The sequence below is a fragment of the Oryzias latipes genome, chromosome 13 (assembly GCF_002234675.1).
Source record: "Oryzias latipes chromosome 13, ASM223467v1".
In the NCBI taxonomy this organism is placed as follows: domain Eukaryota; kingdom Metazoa; phylum Chordata; class Actinopteri; order Beloniformes; family Adrianichthyidae; genus Oryzias; species Oryzias latipes.
The window spans coordinates 21,556,270-21,577,254 of NC_019871.2; the positions used below are offsets into that span (position 1 = coordinate 21,556,270).

A 20,985-nucleotide genomic window follows, 5' to 3' on the forward strand; every position below is an offset into this window, starting at 1 on the left:
CTAAGATCAAGTTTGTCTTTTTTTTTCTGACAAAAAGGTGGAAATTCAGAATTCCCCTCCAGCATGAACGTACAGGTCCAATCTGCGCATGTGCTGTGTGTGTTCGTCAGGCCATGGTTGGCACAGATGAGGAAGGCATTCCCAACCAGTCTTTTCCCTGCCAAGACAAAGAGAGCCAGCAAACACTCTGCAGCAACCCACACACTCACAGACACACACTGACACATGCTGTGGCCTTGGCCTAAAGATCCATTCCAGGGACAAACACTCTGCAGCAGCAATTAACTTCCTGAGCAGAGAGACTCTTGATATAAAGAGGAAGCAATTAAATCTATACAGACACGAGCAGCACTGACATGTTTTCCACACACTCATGCCAGAGTAGAAAGGAGATTAAATGAACACATTGGGTGTAATTGTGCGATAACGTGACACAAAAACCTCCCATTGTTTCCACAGATGGCAGTGTGGCATCATGCACTCAGAACATTGTCCCTCCCTGAGAGGAGGGGGCACTTTACAGCACTGCACTTGGTGGAAACTGGAAACTTTATTCAACCACAGAACTGCTGCTCTGGATGATCTGTGGTGCCATAGATGCTCCGAAACATTTAGGGGAAAAATGTGCAGTGTCATTAAATGAACATTGACAAAGAACCAACACGTTTGTATACAGGTGAGATTACCTTCTAAAGCTGCCAAAACTTTATTTCTTTACTTTATTTTTAAAAGTTTTTCATATTTTTGCAGTGCAAGAGCTCGGGGTGAGCTTTTCCAAGCAGGAACAAAAGCAGCCTGAAGGTGTCAGTAACCTACAAGATCCAGCAGGAGCATCAGTTCCACCTGCTTTGATGTCTGAGGACCTTCACCAGAAAACTCTGAAGGGTAAGATAAGTGGAAACAGCAAATATCAGAACAAAAAATGACATTCTTGTGCTTTCACTGACAGCAATAATCTCCCAGTGAGGGAGACATGCTCAGATGGGAGGGATGTGTCAAGTCTTCTGATGATCTGTTTGGCAGGATGGATAGGGGACAAAAGCAGACAACGATTTAACTGCACTCTAATTTGGTGCTTTGGTGCCGTTTATTATTTATTTTTGTGTTCATGGGATCACATCAGCACAAAAGGAATCAGAGACAGTTACTATCCCCAAGCTGCCAGACTACTGAGATCTTGATGGGACCTTTAATGATCCAAGAACTTTAAATACTTTAGTACCTTTAGTAGTACAAAACTACTTGTCATGATTCGTATGACGTGGAAGACTCAGATGCTGGAACCCGGAAGAAGACACAAGGCAAACAATAGTTCCATTAGATTTAATCTTTTCTCAGTGGCATAGTATAGTTCGTAGGCAGGAACGATGACGTCAGTATTGGAGCAGGATCCGAAGATGGCCGAATTATCTCCGATCCTGAAGAGTCCTGTCTTGACGGACAGGACTGCGTGAGACAGGAATGTGGCGTGGCTTGACGGAAACTGGATGGACTGAGGTGCTTGCGTGGAGGCTGGACCAGGTGGATACTCGTGATGATGAAGACCTGAGAGAAAAGGCGAGGTAAGTACGAGAACAAACTTGAACCATAAGACTTAGCTCAAGGCGACCAGACAAATGCACCGATTAGGAGTAACGAACTGGCGATGAATGCTGGGGCTGGATCTCCTAAAGAAGGCTGGAGCGGGATGAGGTGAGCATCCACAGCTGGTTCCAATCAGCAGAGGGGCAGAGAGGGGAGGGGGAGAGTAGACTCAGAGAGGGGAGGGGGAGAGTAGACTGCCAGAGGCACCATGACAGCACCCCCCCCCCCCCCCCCCCCCCCCAACAACCGCCTCCAGGTGATCCAGGGCGGCGATCCGGGTGAGGCCGATAGAAATCCTCAATGAGGGATTGGTCCAGAATCAAGGAACGGGAGATCCATGAGCGTTCTTCTGGAATGTAACCCCTCCCAGTCCACAAGGAACTGATGTCCACGACCCCGGCGCCGAACATCCAACACCTGACTGACTGTGAACGTCGGGGCTGGGAGCCGCAGACAGACACATGAGGGATTGATATTTCGCTCAATGGTTTAAGGTCCGATATAGCGTGGAGCCAGCTTGCGTGAGGTAGCCTGGATGGGGATGTTCCGTGAAGAGAGCAAAACCCTCTGACCAGGCTGGTACGTAGGTCCCACCACCCTGCGTCGATTTGCGACATTTATGACATTTTCTTAATCCTGCAAAAGAAAAATGAACCAGTATTTTATGAATAGATGTGACATTCATAGAAACTGAGCAGATTTCTTTTTTTACCTTTGTGTCATAACTTTTCAAGTCAGAAGAGAAAAGGAGGAAATCTATCTGAACTGTCCTTCCTGTCAGTTCTGGACAACATGATGTTATTGTGTTTTTTTGACCTGGATGGCACACAATTATACCTCTATATTTACTAACAGTAAAACAAAACATTGAACAAAACACATGTCAGTTAGAAAGAAAAAAATCATAGCATGGTTTGCCTTTAGACTCTCTAATTATTGCTGGCCTTTTTTCTGGAACAAAACATCCCTCTTTTTATAATTCATGGAAATCTCTGCTTTATGGCGAGGTTACAGGTGTCATGGCCTTATTATCCTCTGGACAATAATTGTGGCAGAAAAGGAGGTTTGACCTCCAGGTTTATAACCTCGTCACATTTTCAGTGCTGGAAACAGTTTCATTCTGTGTGCTGACGAAAAAACCCTTCGTGAACAGCCTGTCTTGTTCTACAGCAGTGTTTTTCAACCTTTTCTGAGCCGCGGCACACTTTAAGCTTAAAAAAAATCCCGCGGCACACCAGCATCCAAAAATGAAAAAAAAGGAGAAACTCATAGTCTGTATTGATCTACAGCCCCTCCACAATCTCACGTGCATTTTTGTGATAATTATTGCAGAAAAAGCTGGAAGCTGCAGCTGTTTTTCTAAAAGATGCAATAAAAGTTAAGTTAGAAGATTTTAAAAAAGTTTGAAGTGTGTTCGTTGTTTTCAAGACGTTTAACAACAGAACTCCTTTTACGCTGTCACTCTCACAACCCAATGCATCATGGGAGATGTAGTGCATAAAAACGGCCGGCGGAGATCGCTTTTCGGAGCTTCATGGTTTTGTTCACTTGTTCCACGGTCTGATACCGGATTCTGTGGAAAGCTACACCGCTAAAGACGAGCTTTAGCTGCTATTTTTGTTGGAACTGAGCGACTTTACGAGCTAAATCGGGACAAGGAAGTGAAGACTTTAAGCACTTCTGATTGGTCAGACTGATGACATGTGATTAAGCCTTCAAGAATGATTGGTGGAGACAGGTAAAGGGGCGGGACTTTTCCTAAATACAGCAGGAGCTGCAGCTGAATCGCGCTGCCGTCATTCTTATCAAAATGTCTTTAATAAAATAAAATAAACGCAAAGAAAAAGTATTTTACGATCTTTCATATTCCTAAATACTCAGTGTTTTATCAGGGCCTGTTCGGATGAACACAGAGCTGAAATCCTGGAGATGGAAAATGTTTTTAGATCAGTTAATGAGGGCAATTTCACACGGCACACTTGACCATCTCCCGCGGCACACTAGTGTGCCGCGGCACACTGGTTGAAAAACACTGTTCTACAGTACTGAGAAACTGAATCTCCTTTAAAGCCTTTGTCACATGCACCCGTATGGAGGACTGAGTCATATGGGTGATGTGAGTTTTTGGGTTGTCCGGTCCTGTGGAGAGTCGTAGAGAAGAGCACCCGCATCTTAAGGGGGAGCGCAGGTGTGTCTTGTGTTTCGTGCAGTCACCTCAAGAGATTTCATGTGTAATGGAATGTACCATCGTTGTGCATGTCGTGTATCATTATGTACATTCATACCGCCTACGGCAAATCAAATTTTAGCATCAAACCTCTTCCAATTGTAGGTGACGAAGCTGCGCTGGTAAACAAGAGTAAAAGAAAAATAAATCTGAGCCTGCTTGTTCAGGGTGAACTCCATGGGCTAAATGCACGTTCAAGAATGAGCACTTAACATGTTCTTGAATGTGCACTACATGCCTGTTGTGTAGGTATCTTAAGTTGCACACACTTGCGATGTATGGGTAATGTTGTCATACAATGCCCCTAGGCCACACTCTAGTCGTTAGGTGTGAGTACTGGCTCTTTACACATGGGGTGTGCAAATGATACGTAAGTACCCGTTGGATTTCCACACAAACTACACAATGTCTAGTTTCCTTATTTATGTGCAGGATTTGGGGGGATAAATAAAATGTAAAATCTTGACAACAAACCATTCCGTGTCTCACCAACTTCACACGTAATTGTATCGGTGTGTTGTAATAGTGCTCACTACTACCTGCCACTCACAGCATGCCCACATGTGGGTCACCTGGATGCCCCCTACAGGTTTGCCCATTTTTCACCTGCAAACAGCTTGTATCCACCCGTAGGGCAGTTTTGACTAAGGATTAAAGTGTGTTCATAAAAATAAGCAACACACTCTTTAGAAATAAAAACAATTGGATTTCTACCAGAGTCAAAAAGTTGTGTTCATGTTGTGTATTACTCAGGTCTGTCAGATAATGTGTGCTTGACCAATAATGAACTAAAGTGTGTTTTTGTCCCCCTCCTCCTGTGAAACCTCTGCTGCTGTGATGGTGCACTCAATTCTTTCAGTTTGGAATACTGGAACTGCCACAGAGGAATCAGCATCCTCGTGTCCAACTGTTCCTTGCCCCTGTGTGCGTCTGACAGGCCGTCTGTCATATTTTAGTGCCCCACCCCACTTGCTTGTCAGATTCTGAGTGGGACGTCTTTGTAAATCTTACCTGAGCGGCAGGTCAGGGCTTGTGTGTGGCCCAGCAGAGCTGCAAACACAGAAGCAGTAAAGCAATCCGACACATTGACTTACGCACACAATCCTATAGATCAATGCTGGAGACACAGCTGCTATTTTCATTCATCTTGAGTGTCTCCGGGCTCTGACTATCGATTGTCTTTTACTGTGTCTTTAATTCCGAGCCAGAGAAAGCCTGCCGCTGTCTCCACTTCCAGCGCCTCTCTTAGCATTTATCGACCACATTGGAGCTCTGCCTCTGACCTGAATGAGCGTATTTTCTCTCTGACTGCTTCACGGCAACAGTTATAATATTTTCATATTTACACCTCAGCCCTGCTCTGGGATAAATGCTCCTTATCTCCTAAAGGGATTCTCCACTTGACAACGAGCCACTAAATTCAGATGGAGGTGCCTTATCCCCTCCAGATGACGATATGTCACAACTGTTCTCACCTTTCAAACTGCAGCTGAAGGTTTTCCACATTACTTTTTAATGAAAACTGCAGCATAGCGATTAAAACTAATGGTGTGTTTGTTAAAAAAAGATGTGTGCAAAACAAAAACTGGAAGAGAAAACATCAACCTGAAATCATTTCCTCTTTAAGTGAGAAATCTCATAACAAAAGCCCTCCATTCTGGTTGCTTTTTCACTCTTCTTTTCTGTTTTTTTTTTTTTTTTTGTCCTTCATAACATGACAGGAAATCAAGCAGAACTGCACAGACAGGGCCAGCGAGGACAGGGAAGCTGAAACTACCACTATGTTGGTGGTGTGTTGCCTAAGAGACGGGCAGAAAGTGGAAGACAAATCTGCAAGTAGTCTTCTGATCATCAGTGTTTGTGTGTTTGACTGCATGAGAGGAAGGTGTCTGCGTGGGTGCTCACAGAGCAGTGCTCTGCTCCTGAGTCAGACGACAGCAGAGGAAAATCCCACATCTATGCCACCGCCTTTTGTCCACCCAGAATCGGTCACTTCGAGGCTAAAAAAAATCAAATTGGGTTGGAAGGAATTAGTCAGTGACACGATGCTCTCTCACAGCACTAAGCCAAACCTGCAGGATTTCATGTCTTTTCTTTGGGAGATTCAACATTTTGTCAGCACTTACAGATAATTGAAGTGTGTTTGTGTAAAAGAAAAACTGAATCGACAAATTCACTTATGGACAATAATTTGGGCTCCTCTCAAAGTAAAATAAGGGTTGAATTGTTTGATGCTGTGTGTCTGAATGAATGCATAGTGAAGGTGCACTGCATGGTCTACAGGTGGAAAGGTAATGATAAGGAGCCCTGTGGATCTGCTGCAATCAAACTGTTGTTGTGAGGAAGGTCTCCAAGCTAAAGCTCATGCTGTATCAGTTTAATTTTGTAGTATATGTTTTACTATTTTTTACATTTAGTTTTTAATTCAGTGAAGTCTAATTTTACAGCATTTAAATTATGAATCCATGTTCTTAACTCGCTGAATCCCTTTTGGGGTCACTGGGTTGCTGGAGCCTGTCCCGGAAACTAGTTCCCAGTCCATCACAGGGTCAAACATTTAAATAATCTTTGAGACAAATCTGAATGGATGAGGTTCAGTGATCAATGCTAAACTTTCTGTTTCTTTGCTTTTCAGGAAGAATTTGGTATTTTTATTTATATTCCAAATTATGTCAAGAACAAATCATTAATAGCATCTGTGTCGTGATTGTAAGATGCACTTAATTCTCTAAACAGCCTTATGTAATCGTCTAATCAACCATACGGAGAAGAATGTTTCAAGCAGATTAAATCAGATTACATGGCAGGTTTTTCATTTATTCTGGTTGAGAAGATCAGATTTGTATAGATAATGTTCAATTTTGTACGACAAACTGAAGCATAGCAATTTAAACAGATATTTAACTATATAAAAAGCTGAAACCTCTTTTCTCTATGGCCAAAATTGACAGTATATTTTTGGACCTTTTTTACATTGTGATAACACTTTTACATAAAGAAGCTACTGCATTAGCACAACATTTTTAGCACCCAGAGTTGTTTTATTTTTTTACAAAGATTGGCTTTTAACGATGGGAGTCTGATGGATTTTTCTTTTTTTTTCAGCAGATCAAACAGATTCTACTGGACGTCAGTCTGCACTCTGTGGTGACCAATCCTTGTTTGGATCAAAACTGGTGGGTTCCCTGGGGTTGAGGTTGCACAGCTGTCCATTATGGATCTCGACTGTCTTTTGCAGTGTGCACATGAAAGTAATTATACTTTTAACTGTTTAGTACAAATAAAGTTTTGGGTTTTGGGTTTTTCCTACATTATGTTCCACTAAAGATCTGAGGACTCTCTGATCTCTGCAGTTACGATTTTTTTTTCTAAAACAAGTCCTCCTGGTAGAGGAAGGCTCTCACCTGTCTCTCCAGTCTATAAAAACTTCATTCTACAGTCCTTATCTTAGTTTCAAGATTTTTTTGGGCTAATCTTAATTAAATGAAGATCTGTTCCACGCGCACTGGATGCGCCTTTTAGCACAGCTGTTTGAGAAATAAGAAGCTGCTTTAAGTTGTGGTTAAATAACCTGTTGCCAGCTGACACACAACATTCCATGCAGTAATTATTCTGTTATGGAATCTTTTGGATGAGTAGTGCATGATGGCAGCGCCATGCACCTTGCTCAGAGCTCCTTGATTCCTGTGCAGCAATTCAGAAGGAATACTCTCACTGCAGTGAAAAGGAATGCACAAAAACTTTGAGGACAGCACCATACAACTCTAAGAGAGTTCAGTTTATCTGTCTGCCTGTTGACTGCAGATGAGAACTGGACTGATTGGAACGCCAGTGGGGAGGGGGCCAAACAGGAAGTACCCACCGGCTCCAAGAAGCTAAAATCCTATAGTCTTCCATAGAGAAATAGACATCTATTACTTAGTCATTCTATTTATCAGAATAACCATTCTTGCCTTACTATCTTTTTTTAAACCTGTTCTTTATCATCCTAATTTCTGTAATTATGTTCTTCTGCTGTAGTGCAAGTTTTACTTGTTATAAACTGGCTAATCAAATGCCTGAATAAAAGGAGGTGTTGGTCCCCTCGTCCAACTATCAAACGTTTGACAGATTTCATATAGCATGCTTTCAAATGGTAGTGGTCTGAACTTCCAACAAATTCGATGATTGGCCAGAGTGGTTGCCATAGAAACTCAGACCAACTCGAGCCATTAACTACTTATTAAAGACGTTGTCTGGCTCCAACATGGCAGCATCTGTTTCATGGAAAACATGGCGACTAAAATGACTTCATGTGTTAGAGCCGGACGTAAACAATTTTCTACGGGTGACGTCAATGCCCGAGATCCATCATAAGCGTCATAGTAATACCTTTTCCATTGTTTCTGTAATAAAAACTCCATAAAGGTGACGTTTGCAGGCAAATTACAGCTGAACAAAATTACTTTTAATTATATGAACATCTTTCAAACAACTTTGGTCTGTCAGTTTGTTGTAGATCATCGTCTGCATGTTTACTCTCAACTATTTCACAGTGAAATTCAAAGTGAGGACAAAACCACAAGAATACTGTATTTTCAGCACTTTAAGGCACACCTACAAGAAAGACTGAAGAGCACCTTATATGTGGATTAATTCTAGTACGAGTTGCAAACAAAGTTTGGTGTTATTGAAAATACGCTAATGTGAAGCGGTGTTGGAATGTGTTTTTTACGTGTTACAAATAAGGTAGGGAGTTGCAACTATTGTGTGGGTAATGTGTACTGTGTTACAGACAAGTTCTAGAGGTAAACGCAGCAAATAAAGTCTGACTGACTGGCGGACTTGTCTCTGACTCTAATCTTACTTTATATGGATTAATCCTGGTTACTGATGTCGAGGGGTGCACGGCTCTGTCAAAATGTTTGGTTGGGTATTTTTTTTGATATGCTAATGGTGCTAATGTTTTGTGGTGTCGGACTGTGTATTTTTTACGAGTTTCTAACCAGGTTGGGAGTTACAGTAGTTAGTGGTATCAGTCTAGTTTTATTACATGTTGGAAACAAAATTTGCATACACTGTGAATACGCCAATGTGGGTAACACGTAGCATGTAACAATGTTCTGGAGTTACTGTGAACACAGTGAATAAAGGCTGACTGACTGACAGATTTAACTCGTTCGTTTCTCGTTTCATGCGTCTTATAGTTCGGACATCAGTTTGAAAATAGATCATTCCCTGATGGTGTGCCTTCTAATCTGGTGCGCCCTATAGTGCAGAAAATATAGTAATAAAGACACAGTAGTTGCCGTAATGCAGCTTTCATTAATACACAGTCATTCATGTTTACAATAAAAGTTTAAATATCTTATCAGTGTAATGAGTTTAATCCTACCTCAGTAATAAAAGAGAGGAAAAAAAACACAACATGCACTTTTAAGTGCACTAATAAATATGTCATAAAGATATCTGGTTAAGACATTAAATATCATGCCCGGTGTTGAAAAAGGCACTTTAATATTATCCATATTATGTGCTATATTGGTGCAACAAACATAAAATCAAACAACACATGTGGTCTTCTGAAAAATGATGGAAGGTTTCTTATTTCTTTCTTTTAATTTAGGTCAATTTTTTGAGAACAATTGTCTGTCAGCAGTGAAAACCTTAGAATATAACAAAGAGCGCTGTAGATGTGGCAATTACTTATGGCATGTATATGTAGTAGTCTTTCTCTCAGTGTGCATGTGTTAACTGTGTCACCATGGCAACCAAAGTGGCACTGTCAAAGCTTGCAGCCGAGGAAGAGGAGGGTGGTGGGGGGTGACCTTGGCTTTGACAAGTGCACACAGCTGCATCCATCTCCCTCTTTCTGTCTCCATCCATCCATTCCTTTAGCCAGCAACCTCTACCCTCCCACCGCCACCGCCGCCTCGGCCTGCTGGACAGGAAGAGAGCTGGAGCTTGTGCCATCCTCCTCAAAAACTGGACAAAAAGGCTTCTTCCACTTACTCCCACACAAGCTTGACTTTGTGTGAAATGAGATGCAAAAAAAAGGTGTCCAACTGTCAGGCAGGAGGGTTACTGGGATCGGAAGCAGGAGGAGCAAGTCCCGCCTTTGTCCTTCTCCAACTGAGGGGTGATGGTGTCAGGAACCTCTGACTGGAGCATGTCGTTCTCACTGGAAATAATGTGCTTCACCAAGCAGTTCGCTGCTTCATCAATGTTGATGTTCTCCTGGAAACAAGACAAAGATGAGTACATGAAGAAAATATATAGAGAGAACATAGGTTTCTTTAATAAAATGTCAATGGTCTAAGAGAAGAAAATCAAATTTAGTCAAATGGAATTAAAATAAGACTCTGATTTTATTTTGTTCATTTCAATTTTAATGGGAAAAACAGAAACAAAGGCAACCGCTGCAAAAAGTATGGCAACCTTTAAAGGGATACCAGTTTAACATGACTTTCCTCAAATTCAACCCTATGTAACCATCGTATTATATTTGATGCATGGGTTCCTGAGACCCCTTTATCAATAGAGGATTCAAACTTTCCTTAAAAACCCCTTGTTTATAACTTGGTCCAGTTTTTTTGCCCTGTAATTCATCATCATTCCACTAGGGGCAGTAGAAAAAGGCTTTTTTTGCACATTTCAAAATGGCTGCTTCCGTGAGATCTCAAAAACACTTTTTACTGGAAAATGGAGAGAATAACTCATCTAATATTAATAATTATATAAAATATAACATTATTTTTTAGTGGAAAACGTCAAAGGGTTTAAAAAACATCTTAATTCATCCATCTTCATCGTGGGCGGCCATGGTGCCACGGTAGGGCAGTCGACCTCTGATCAAAATACTGCAGGTTCGATTCCCGCCTTGCCCACCCATATGGCGAAGTGACCTTGGGCAAAACACCAAACCCTATCTTGCCTCTTGTGGAAGGTTGGTGTTTGCCAGCAGAGTCACCATCAGGGTGTGAATGTCTGTGAGTAGGTGAATGGGACTGTGACTATAAAGCGCTTTGGGCCTTCAAGGAAGGTAGAAAAGCGCTGTACAACCCTTTGATTCCCAAAAAAATGCATTTTATGTCAATTATTTGATGTGATGGGCTTTACTGGATTAAACCCCCAAAATTTAAAGAGACTAGTAAAAAAGTAGATGTTTAACCTCTGATGTTTAAATCTGAGCTAACTCTCTAAACATGCAGGAACAAAGCTACAGTTGAGCAGGATTAACTAATGTGACAATATACCCCAAATTATGATGTCCACGTATGTGGACACCAGGCCTTAGGAGGTTATGAATACTTTGTCAGTAAAACACAGACAACGTAAAGATATATGTTTGCAGTTTGAATTTATGGGGATTAAACTGTGTTAAACATCACATGTGGAGTTTTGCTGTGAAAAGAACTTCACCTGTCCTATCTGTGAATAATCTGAACTCCTTCCCTGCTCTATTTTCAGATTCAGATTCAAATGTTTGACTCTGTCACACCCCAAAAGACATCAGAAAGCGTATCTGTGTGTCTGGACTCAAAAGCATGCAGAAGAGGTTCAGCGCTGCTCCAGATAAGTGGTTGAAGTAACTCTTCTGACTGGTAATAATACTCAAATTACCCCAGGAGTACCAAGAAAATTCTGCTTGTAACATCTCACTTTGGTGAAAAGCAGACTTTTTTCACTCTTGAACATATATCATATATCATTGTCAGTTTCTGATCAAATCTGTGCAACAGCTTCACCTATCATTCATGTTGCCTTAATCTGAACAAAAAACACAAAAATTCACAAGTTTCTTTGCTGATCTTAACTTGGATGATTCTATGTGACTTTTTGATTAGTTTAACTATAATATTGATTAAACTTAATCAAGACGAGACAGTACCACTCAAATCATCTTTAGATCTATTTCAAAGTATGCCCAGTGGTCTTTTAATTATGAGTATACCATTTTTAGCCTAAATCAACAAACCTGTGTCATTTTCTAGGACATAGTTTCTGCAGCGCGGCAGTAGCTAATTAGAAATTCACCTCTGAGTTGTGGATGGGACCAGGAGCAATCGCACCCCCCTTTCCCCTCCCCACTACTGAGAGCTCTCTATTTACACGCTCTCCTGCTAGCTTTCAACCGATAACACCCCTAATATAACATTAGTGATGCAACAAAAGTGTTAAACCTAATTTTTCCATCTGCTCCTGATCCACAACAATTTGATCAAAGAAATACTCAGATTTGCAATTTTGAGCTTAATTTTCTTTATATGTGAGAAAGAACGCTAAAAACAACATTTTCCTCAGAGTGGGTCTTTAAACTGAGGGTACAATAAAAAAAACCTAAGGAAATAATACTATACTGAGTTTAACCCTTGTGCTATCTTAGATGACCCCACCCTTACACTGACGTGTTCTCCCTACCATGACAAAGGTGGATAAAGGAGGAAAGATTTCATGTAATTCATGGACACCAGTAAAGATCACAAATCATTGAAGAAGAAAGGTTCAGAGCACTGTCTAGTGGGTCTAGATGACCCAACTCCTAATGTTAAAGGGCCTAAGATAGCACAAGGGTTACAGTGAGCAGGAGGTGAACTCATGGTTCCTAAATGAGAGTCACAGGTGTTAAAGTTTATCTTCCTCCTTTTCCATCCACTCGTGTGATTCTTGGCTGCCATAGGCCACAGCACACGGATCAGACACCTACACTTATTAGACACTTACTTTCCACAAATTAGTCTCAAAGAAATCAATTGCAGAGTAAATTTACAGAGTTTCCTTTTTATAATTTAATATTTTAACAGGATTTTTTTTCTTAGGTTGGCTTTGTTACATTTTTTTTATAGAGTGCCTTTTGGCAGCATATCCAAATGCAATCAGGAATCCTGAGTGTTGGCTAGAACTTCTCAGTTTTTAAATAAAAATGCAAGAAAAAAGAAAAAATATATTTTAAGTGATGACAGGTATGTGACATTTTTTGGCAATATTTGAAACCTGTTTGCCCTTAAACTAGTGAAAGACCAGTTTGTCTGGGTATTCATACTCATCCATGGCTGTCCGGACCTAATACATGAGGTCCAGAGGCAAATGATAAGGAAGTTGATAAGGAATGCTGATCTTTTACAGTAGTATAATGCAGAATTAATTCATTTTCAGGAAGGTTTCTCAGCTGATGTAACTGTGGAGCCAGATCTGCTCAGATTCATGCGCTACAATGACATGTGAAAAAGCCTCCAAAGGAATAAACTTAGTAAAAGACATGAAAAAACATATTTTTGAACAGACAGCATCAAAAGATTTGTTTTTTTAGAAAATTGAATCAAAAAGGATTCAAAATATGAAACAAATCCTTTTTAATGTAAGCAGCAAGTGTGAAAGCAGCTGTGATTTATTCCCTCCACATTCCTGGATATCTTTTCAGGATGACAGAGCACCTGATGTGCAGCTGACCTGGAAAAACAGAGGGAACGTCTGCTGAGTCTCTGCATGAAAGCGGCAGAGCGCTGTGACTGAATTTTCATTCATATGCAAATACTGAGGCTGTGAAGTTTGCTCACTTGAAGAATACTTCTCATCCTGTAGTGGCATCCTGGCAGAATAATCGGCTGCTGAGTCAGAGAGTCAAGGATGCCAGCTGCCTCTCAAGGACATGTGAACAGAGTGTGCTGACTGACACACCAGCGTGGACCACCACTCAAATGAATCTTTCTGGATGTGTGTCAGCTGTCTCACCTTGGCAGACGTCTCAAACCATCCCACGAAGCCGTTCTCCTGGCAGAACTGGTCCATCTTTATTCCGTTATTGGTCAGTACATCCTGACCTTGGTCACATTTGTTAGCCAGTAGCACCGTAGCTACATGTTTCCCGTTGGAAAGAGTCACTTTGGAATCCAAGTCCTCCTTCCACTTGGTGACAGCCTCAAAGGAGGCGGGCCGTGTCACATCGAACACGATGAACGCCCCCATGGCTTCGCGGTAATACACGCGGGTCATGTTACCAAACCGCTCCTGACCTGGAAAACACACACGAACATGCAAAAAGGGAAAAATCAGGAGTTTGTTTCTTTATTCCGTTACTAGTCAGTACATCCAGAAGTTTTATGCTAATGCACCAAGAAAAACAAATATTTCTTATTTTTGAGGGATGTTTTTGACAGAGTGGGCTTTACATCGAAAATCACGTTACTAATGAGTCATGTGCTTTACTCATGTCCTCACACTCCTATCAGCCTAACTGGCCAGTATTCTCTATAACACAATCAAATACACTTGCATTCAGGTTCTTCCTGTTAGAAATCCGCAGGGAGAGATGGATGAGACAAAATAAGGCAGAAAGAATCAACAACAAACGCATCTTTTGGTCTTTTTTTTTTTTGTCTGATCACCAGAATTTTTCTGCCAGAATTCCTGACAGGGAAATTAATTTGATAAGCCCAGATGACGGACTAAAACCAAGCAAATGTTCTCTTCCACAAACGGCACCAAAGCACAAATAGCCCTGGAGTAATGTTTGCTTATGGGCATGATGCCACTCTGTGGGCTCACCAAAAACAGCTATGCTTCTCCTCTGAGCAGGTGGGAAAGGGTCGGCAGCAACAGCTGGCAGAAGGACAGCTCCGCTCAAGAACAAAAGGGTCAGATTCTCCAACAAACTTTTCCAACATCTTCAGTATTAAAAAGGAGAAAGGGACCCCCAACTTTAATAAAGAATGTGAGGTTACAAAAAATCTGCAATATATTTAAACTTCTAAATGATATCCATATTTTAATAATTACGTCCCCGAACAGCTATGGACTGCGAGGACTAGATTGTTTTCACAATTCTTTTTTTTTTACTGCGCCTTTGACCCCCACCATATACTCAAAAACTCAACCTTAATTTGCACACGCCTTGTACTTGGTGAAAATGAATTAAGATATCACAACAGGTTTGTTGTTCACCTTACGGTATATCCCTTCAGGGGTCTCCACAGCAAATCAACTTTAACTGATTCACACAGTTGGTGCAGCTGAAATTTTTACTCTGGATGCCCTTCCTGACACAATGCTCCATGTTATCCAGGCTGGGGATGGCTACATGGTTAGGCAGTAGCACAAAGGGTCTTGCCCCTGGATAAAGCTCATCGCAACCCCCTGGGAAATGACATGCCAGTACATGCAGCTAACTGAGCCATCCAGCTGCTCTGAAATGGTCAATAAAAAACTAAATGTGGCAAAAATCTCTTATGGGGCTCGCAAAAATATTAGCAAATTCACTAAACACACATGTTGAGATTATTCAAAGGCGGTTTAAAATTATTCTGAGACGGGCACGGGGCCTACAGCTTGGCAGCCATTTTGTGATGAAGTGTGAAATTTGGCGATTTCACATTCTAATTCTAATTCAAATTTAGAAAAAAGAAAAAAAAGTTGTTTGAGGAAGCTTCACGAAAATTACGTTTACAGCCACAACTAATGACCTTTGACCTCAAGGAGAAGCCGCCATTTTGATATTTAAAAAAAATCCTCTTTGTAGAAAGCTACAAATTTAAACTCCTTGGGATTTTGATCTGTCACCTCCTAACTCCTTAAACATCATTGGGAAGCTACTCAGGAAAAAATGCTGGTTTTAAAGATTGTAGATTTTTAACAGTGGTAGCGTTGCGAGATCGCAATTTCCCTGTTGGTCACACATATTTTACAGGAATATTGTGACAATTTGCAGGAATCGTTTTCTCAGGCTTAGCAAAACAATATCACATGCAATATCATCATATTAGGAATGTGGGCGTAATTATCAACAAACCTCAGTTGTCAAGGAAATCCAGAAGTTTACTTTAGCCAATTTGTCTGAAAACAACATTTGTCGCCTCCAGGTGACCAAAAGCATAAAATCGTTGCTATGGTGATAAAACCAACATAGTAAAAAAAAAAAAATTTCATGATTTTGTCAAATCTAGCTCTGACCAGGGTCACTGTTGCAGAATGGAAATGTGACGGCCGTGTAGCAGCCGCTCAGCCAGTAAGAGCTGTTCAAAAGGGGGGCAGAAGGCGGTGCCTGGGGGTCAAACAAGCTGCATTCAGCTTTAGTTTCCTTTGGGAATTTACTCAATTGACAATGATACTCTAAAACACTTGTCAAACTCAAGGCCCGGGGGCCATGTCATTTTATGTGGCCCGTGAGAGCATAAAAGTTTTTAATTCCTTTAAATAAAATTTTTCTTTAGTTGTTTACTTATTATTTATGTGTAGCTGCTGTTGTAATTATTCAATGTTTGCAGGTCTTATGTGTGTATGCAGACAAATTGTTGTCATCAAACCATCAGTTGGATGCAAGGGTGTGTGCAGCCTTTTTTTGTAAAATGTTACACGTGTAATACTTGTTCTTTCTAGATCAGTTTTATGTTCTTTTTCTTTATTCACTTGGACAGTGAACAAGCAAACATATGTTTTCTATGCAACTGCAATTCTCACTTTAAAAAGTTATAATAAATAAATAATGAGTAATTTAACATTAAGGAGTAGTTACATTTTTTTTTATTACATTTAGTTACATGTATAAGTTACATCTGGCCCTTTGAGGACAACCACTATGCTGATGTGGCCCTCTGTGAAAATGAGTTTGACACCCTTGCACTAAAAGTACAAAACACCAAGAATATTGGTGTTGTATTCTGAAAAGTTAACTGCAAGTTTTGAGAAAAGAAAAAGAAAAAAAGATAATGTGTGAATGTAATGATTAAATATATAAATATACTGAAAGCTTTATCAGTCCAAGCTCAAAGAAACAAAAATGTTTTTCAAACACAAACTTGTGAATTAGATGTAAATAGTTTAACTTGTAAAAATTCTCACTCTTATTTTGAAATAAATTAGAAATGTGTAATCATGTATTAAGTTAAGTGAGAATTTCTTTTCATAAAAAACTATTTTTTAAACTGTGCACTATAAAAAAAGATTTAACAAAACACTTTATTGTACACAGCTAAATCCTCAGCAGTCTCTGAACTCACCAGTGAGTTGGCCAATCACTTTGGTTTTTTACAATTACATAGGAATAACATCAACCTGTTATTAGAATAGTTTTCATCCTGAATTTAATATAAAGGATTTCAAAACTGTTATTGTCTTTGAAATTTTTGGTTTAAAACAAACATAACAAAAGTCATCATGACCCAAAGTTGTAATAGCTGTTGGAAAAAATCTCTGGTACATTACATTTTGTTAAGTGGAGTTTTGCCTGATTTTTTTAAACAAATGTTTCATATTGTTTTGAGCTTGTCTTTGCTTCGTTTTTGGATTTAAATATTTTTTTGATCTAGATTTTTGTGGGGGTTTTTTCTTCAATGATTTGTGATCTTCACTGGTGTCTATGGATTACATGAAATCTTTCCACCTTTATCCACCTTTGTCTTGGTAGGGAGAACACGTCAATGGTCATCTTGACCCCATAGGGTTGCACAAGGGTTAGAGAAAAGCTTGGGTCACCTAGTAACATAACAGAAAATATTAAATGCTAAAAAAAAAAAGAAGCTGAGAATTAGTGCAAAATAATGAAGGGGATTATTTATTGGTCAGTAGTAAAACCAAATTCAGGGCAAAACACACAGCAAAAGTAAAAAAAGATTTTACAAAAAGACTAAATGTAGGCCTACTACCGATACTCTGCATTGAGTTTTTTGTCCAGTTTTAGATTTATTGTGGAAATATTATGTCATATAATGAAAAAGTTTGTAAAAAAAAAAAGAGGTTGGGGTTGGGGGTTGGCCTAAAAAGATAGATATCAGTCGCTGCCAGCAAAAACTGTATCAAAGGTAAATTCTTAGACTAAATTGTAAATTGTCAAATAATAATATGGAGTGAAAACTGCAGTTTTACAAGAATACTTAAAAAAAAAGCTCTTGACCATTTAGACTGAGAGTTGAAACTGACCCCAAAGCCTCAAACCAAGAGGGCTCAAGGACTCAGGGTGTCTGAAGTGCTCCACTCCCACATCTTCCACAACACATGTAAATTTAAGACGCTGAATCCGACACGAAACCAACAAAACAAGCTCTGGACTCTTTCCATCTGAGCTGAAGGCCTGATAAACAACTTCTGTCACTCTGTGAGCCCCGATCCCAAAACACACAAAAATAGAATGCCGTTAATCCTGAGGAAAACTCCGAAACAAACCGCTGATTTATTAGATCTGTTGCAACAAATAGCTTCAGGGTATCATTAATCCCCTCAAACTGTGATGTTGTATTGGTTAAAACATTGTGCGTAAAAGTTTGGCTAAAAAGTTAAAACTTTTTCTTTGACATTGTGGAAACGTAACGTGAAACAAAAAAAGCTTTTTAGAAGCAGAACCACCTCACGCAGCTTTCATTACGTAAAGTTTTCTGGTTTTGTTTATGTTTAAGCCACTAATTAAACATCTATGCAAAACGTCTTGTTGGATCTGTTAAGAAATCTCAAAAAATCTTAAGGAGCCACACAGATGTTTAGAAAAAGTTCCGATAAGAACAATGGGTCCAAATCTTTTGGATATTTCAACTGTGGGCAGCAGCACAAAGATAGATTTTTTCTTCCTTTGAAAAATGCTCTTTAGCTTGTAATAAAAGCTTTTTGTGTACAAGGTCCAGGGCCTCAAATCTCCTTCACATGAGTTTGAGACACATGACTGCTTGCGCTTGCTGGAGAGAGCACTCAGGAGGGGAGCGAGCAGCAGGTCAGAGGATTCTTCTGAACCTCATCCGACACTCATGTGACACCAAACTGCTGGAGCCTTTAGGTTTGTCATTTTACCCAACAGCATCCCGGAGAAACAGAGAGATTGTTTCTGGTTTACAAGGTCGTCACAGGCAAATACAGCAAATACAGGTTTTTGTGTTGGGACTCCTTGGTTGCAAAAAAAAAAAAAAATTGATGGTAGTAAAAGTTCTGAGGAAAATTCTTAAGGTAAAGAACGAGAAGTCCAAGGAGTTGGCACTATTAACGTTGTAAACACACGCCGTAAAGTGAGAGGTCATATGACTGTTCTGTGTTGCCAAACAGCTTTGAAGCAGGAAGTTGCAGCCAATGGCAATACTCCAAAAAACAGGCCCCCTTGAAATAATTCAAAAATTCTTATTTGAAAAATGAAAATCTATAAATAAGCCAAAACAATCTGCCAACAGGATAAGAAAAATGCTCTTATCAATAGTTCTTATTTCAAGAAAAAGGTTTTCTTTTATTTTGCCATTGAATACCTTTCTTGATAAGATTATTTTTCTTGCAAGACAGAATACGGTAAATAAAAAAAAAATCTTGAAACAAGAGGTTTTTTTTTGCTTTTTTAGAATCCAGTTTTTGCAGTGAAGAATGTATTAGAGGAATTTGGAGTCACAGTTTTATTAGCTATTTGGTATTATTTTAGGGCAGCTTTTTGTGTTTACAAGTATATCTGCAGAAATGAATTACAATGGTCAGGAAATATTAACCCAAAGCTATAAAAAATTACCCACCAACGTATAAACTGTTATTAGATGATTTTATAAATAAATAAAAACATGTTTTTTTTAAGTAAGAAATGCCTAGAATATATAGGTCAATTAAATATATTGGATACATATATGGAAAATGGGACGACATATATATAAAGAAAACATCTAAATATAGTCATCTAAATGCATCTCCAAGATGAGGCCATCATGTAAAATAATATATCCATATATTTGAAGTTTTAAGTCTGGAAAGTTGTGTTTGGGTTCAGACTCAGTCCTGCAGAGCCTGTCTGTCTGTACCTGCGATGTCCCACAGCTGCAGGCGCACCGTCTCCTGCTCCCAGTTGAGGACTTTGAGAGCGAAGTCCACCCCGATGGTGGCTCGGTAGTTGGGGCTGAAGTTGTGGTGGACATACCGCTTGATGATGCTGGTCTTACCCACCCCGAGGTCTCCTATGACCAGGATCTTGTAGAGGCGCTCCTTGTGGTGGTTGTTCTGCATGGCGACCGAGGAGGAGGGCGAGAGCTGCGCATGAATCCACTGTGGAGGAAAGGACTCGGGAGATGACGGGGCCAGGAGGACTGGAGATCTGGGAGCAGAGGAGAAGAGGCAGCTACGCCCTGAGCCACGCGGGGAAGTGGAGCTCAGGGGTGTGGGTCCTTCCTTGTGACTGATCCGTTTCCAGGGAGGAACAGTGTGTGTTGCGCAACAGCCGCCTGTGAGTGAGCCTCGAGAGGTTGGAGCTGCCTGGCCTGGACCCACAGACGAGAAGAGTTTAGTCATCATGACTTATGAAGAGGTTTCATGAATGTGGGTTTTAGATGGTGTTTGTTATTTAAGTTAAAATAAGCCACTGGATTGGTTCATGTATTGAGGGCCCCATTTAGTAGCAGAGATGGGGACTTGAGACTCAACCTTAAGGACTTGAAACCTGGTTTTGAGATTTCAAAACTGATTGTTTTTACATTTATTTATGTTTTATTCAGGACGTCACTGTCAGGTCATAAAAAAAAAAACAGTAGAAACACAAACTGCCATGTTAAGGTGTCCCCACAAGGTATTTAAATGACAACTTCTGATGATCAAATATTTATTTTAATCATAACTATCTACCCACTCGCTTTCCAGCAGGCCTAATTGCTTTGTTAAAAAATGTATTATTATATTTATTTTTATATTTGTTTTTTTAAGAATTTTTCTTTTATATTTGATTTTGGCATTTGCATCTTGGTAATCAATTAATTAAACAAAAACAAACTTTTAAAACTTCAGACTTGACTCTGACAAAGGTGACTTGTTTTTGCATTAAAGACCCAAAATTTTGTTTTTGGTGTTTTTAACATGTTTTTGTGGCCTCTATCTGATGATGGAGGACATAAAAATTAAGCTTAACATTATTTCTCTATTCAAATCATTGTGAATCAGAGGCAAACGATAAAAATTACATTTGAAAAAGATTGTAATTGTGACAGAAAATACTATTGTTGTTTCTAATGTCAGACACACTGACACATACATTTTTAACCCCTGTGCTATCCTAGGCACTTTAACATTGGGAGTTGGGTCATCTAGACCCACTAAACAGTGCGCTGAACCTTTTTTCTTTAATGATTTGTGATCTTCACTGGTATCCATGGATTACATGAAATCTTTCCATCTTTGTCATGGTAGGGATAACACGTCAAAGTAAGAGTGGGGGTCATCTAAGATACCACAAGGGTTAAGGTGTAGTATACCAATCAAATTTT

At 39.9% G+C, this 20,985-nt stretch overlaps 1 protein-coding gene and 1 long non-coding RNA gene across 3 annotated transcripts; both read right to left on the minus strand.

Annotated features, from left to right (window-relative positions):
• Nucleotides 1-6,904: 6,904 nt before the first annotated feature.
• rab38 (RAB38, member RAS oncogene family) lies at nucleotides 6,905-20,574 on the minus strand. 2 transcript variants are annotated; one of them, XR_909877.3, is made up of 4 exons: nucleotides 19,537-20,574; nucleotides 13,523-13,803; nucleotides 9,803-10,027; nucleotides 6,905-9,731 (listed from the first exon to the last, which is right to left on the minus strand). XR_909877.3 is itself a non-coding variant. In XM_004075746.4 (3 exons), the coding sequence occupies exons 1-3, from the start codon at nucleotides 20,021-20,023 to the stop codon at nucleotides 9,872-9,874; spliced, it is 924 nt and encodes a 307-aa protein (XP_004075794.2). In that variant the 5' UTR covers nucleotides 20,024-20,573; the 3' UTR covers nucleotides 6,905-9,871. The 2 variants fall into 2 exon arrangements, 1 of the variants encoding a protein (XP_004075794.2); XM_004075746.4 differs by having other exon boundaries at nucleotides 6,905-10,027; nucleotides 19,537-20,573.
• LOC111948461 lies at nucleotides 13,130-13,506 on the minus strand. Its single transcript, XR_002874480.1, has 2 exons — nucleotides 13,348-13,506; nucleotides 13,130-13,240 (listed from the first exon to the last, which is right to left on the minus strand). It is a non-coding gene; the product is annotated as an uncharacterized LOC111948461 (long non-coding RNA).
• Nucleotides 20,575-20,985: the final 411 nt, after the last annotated feature.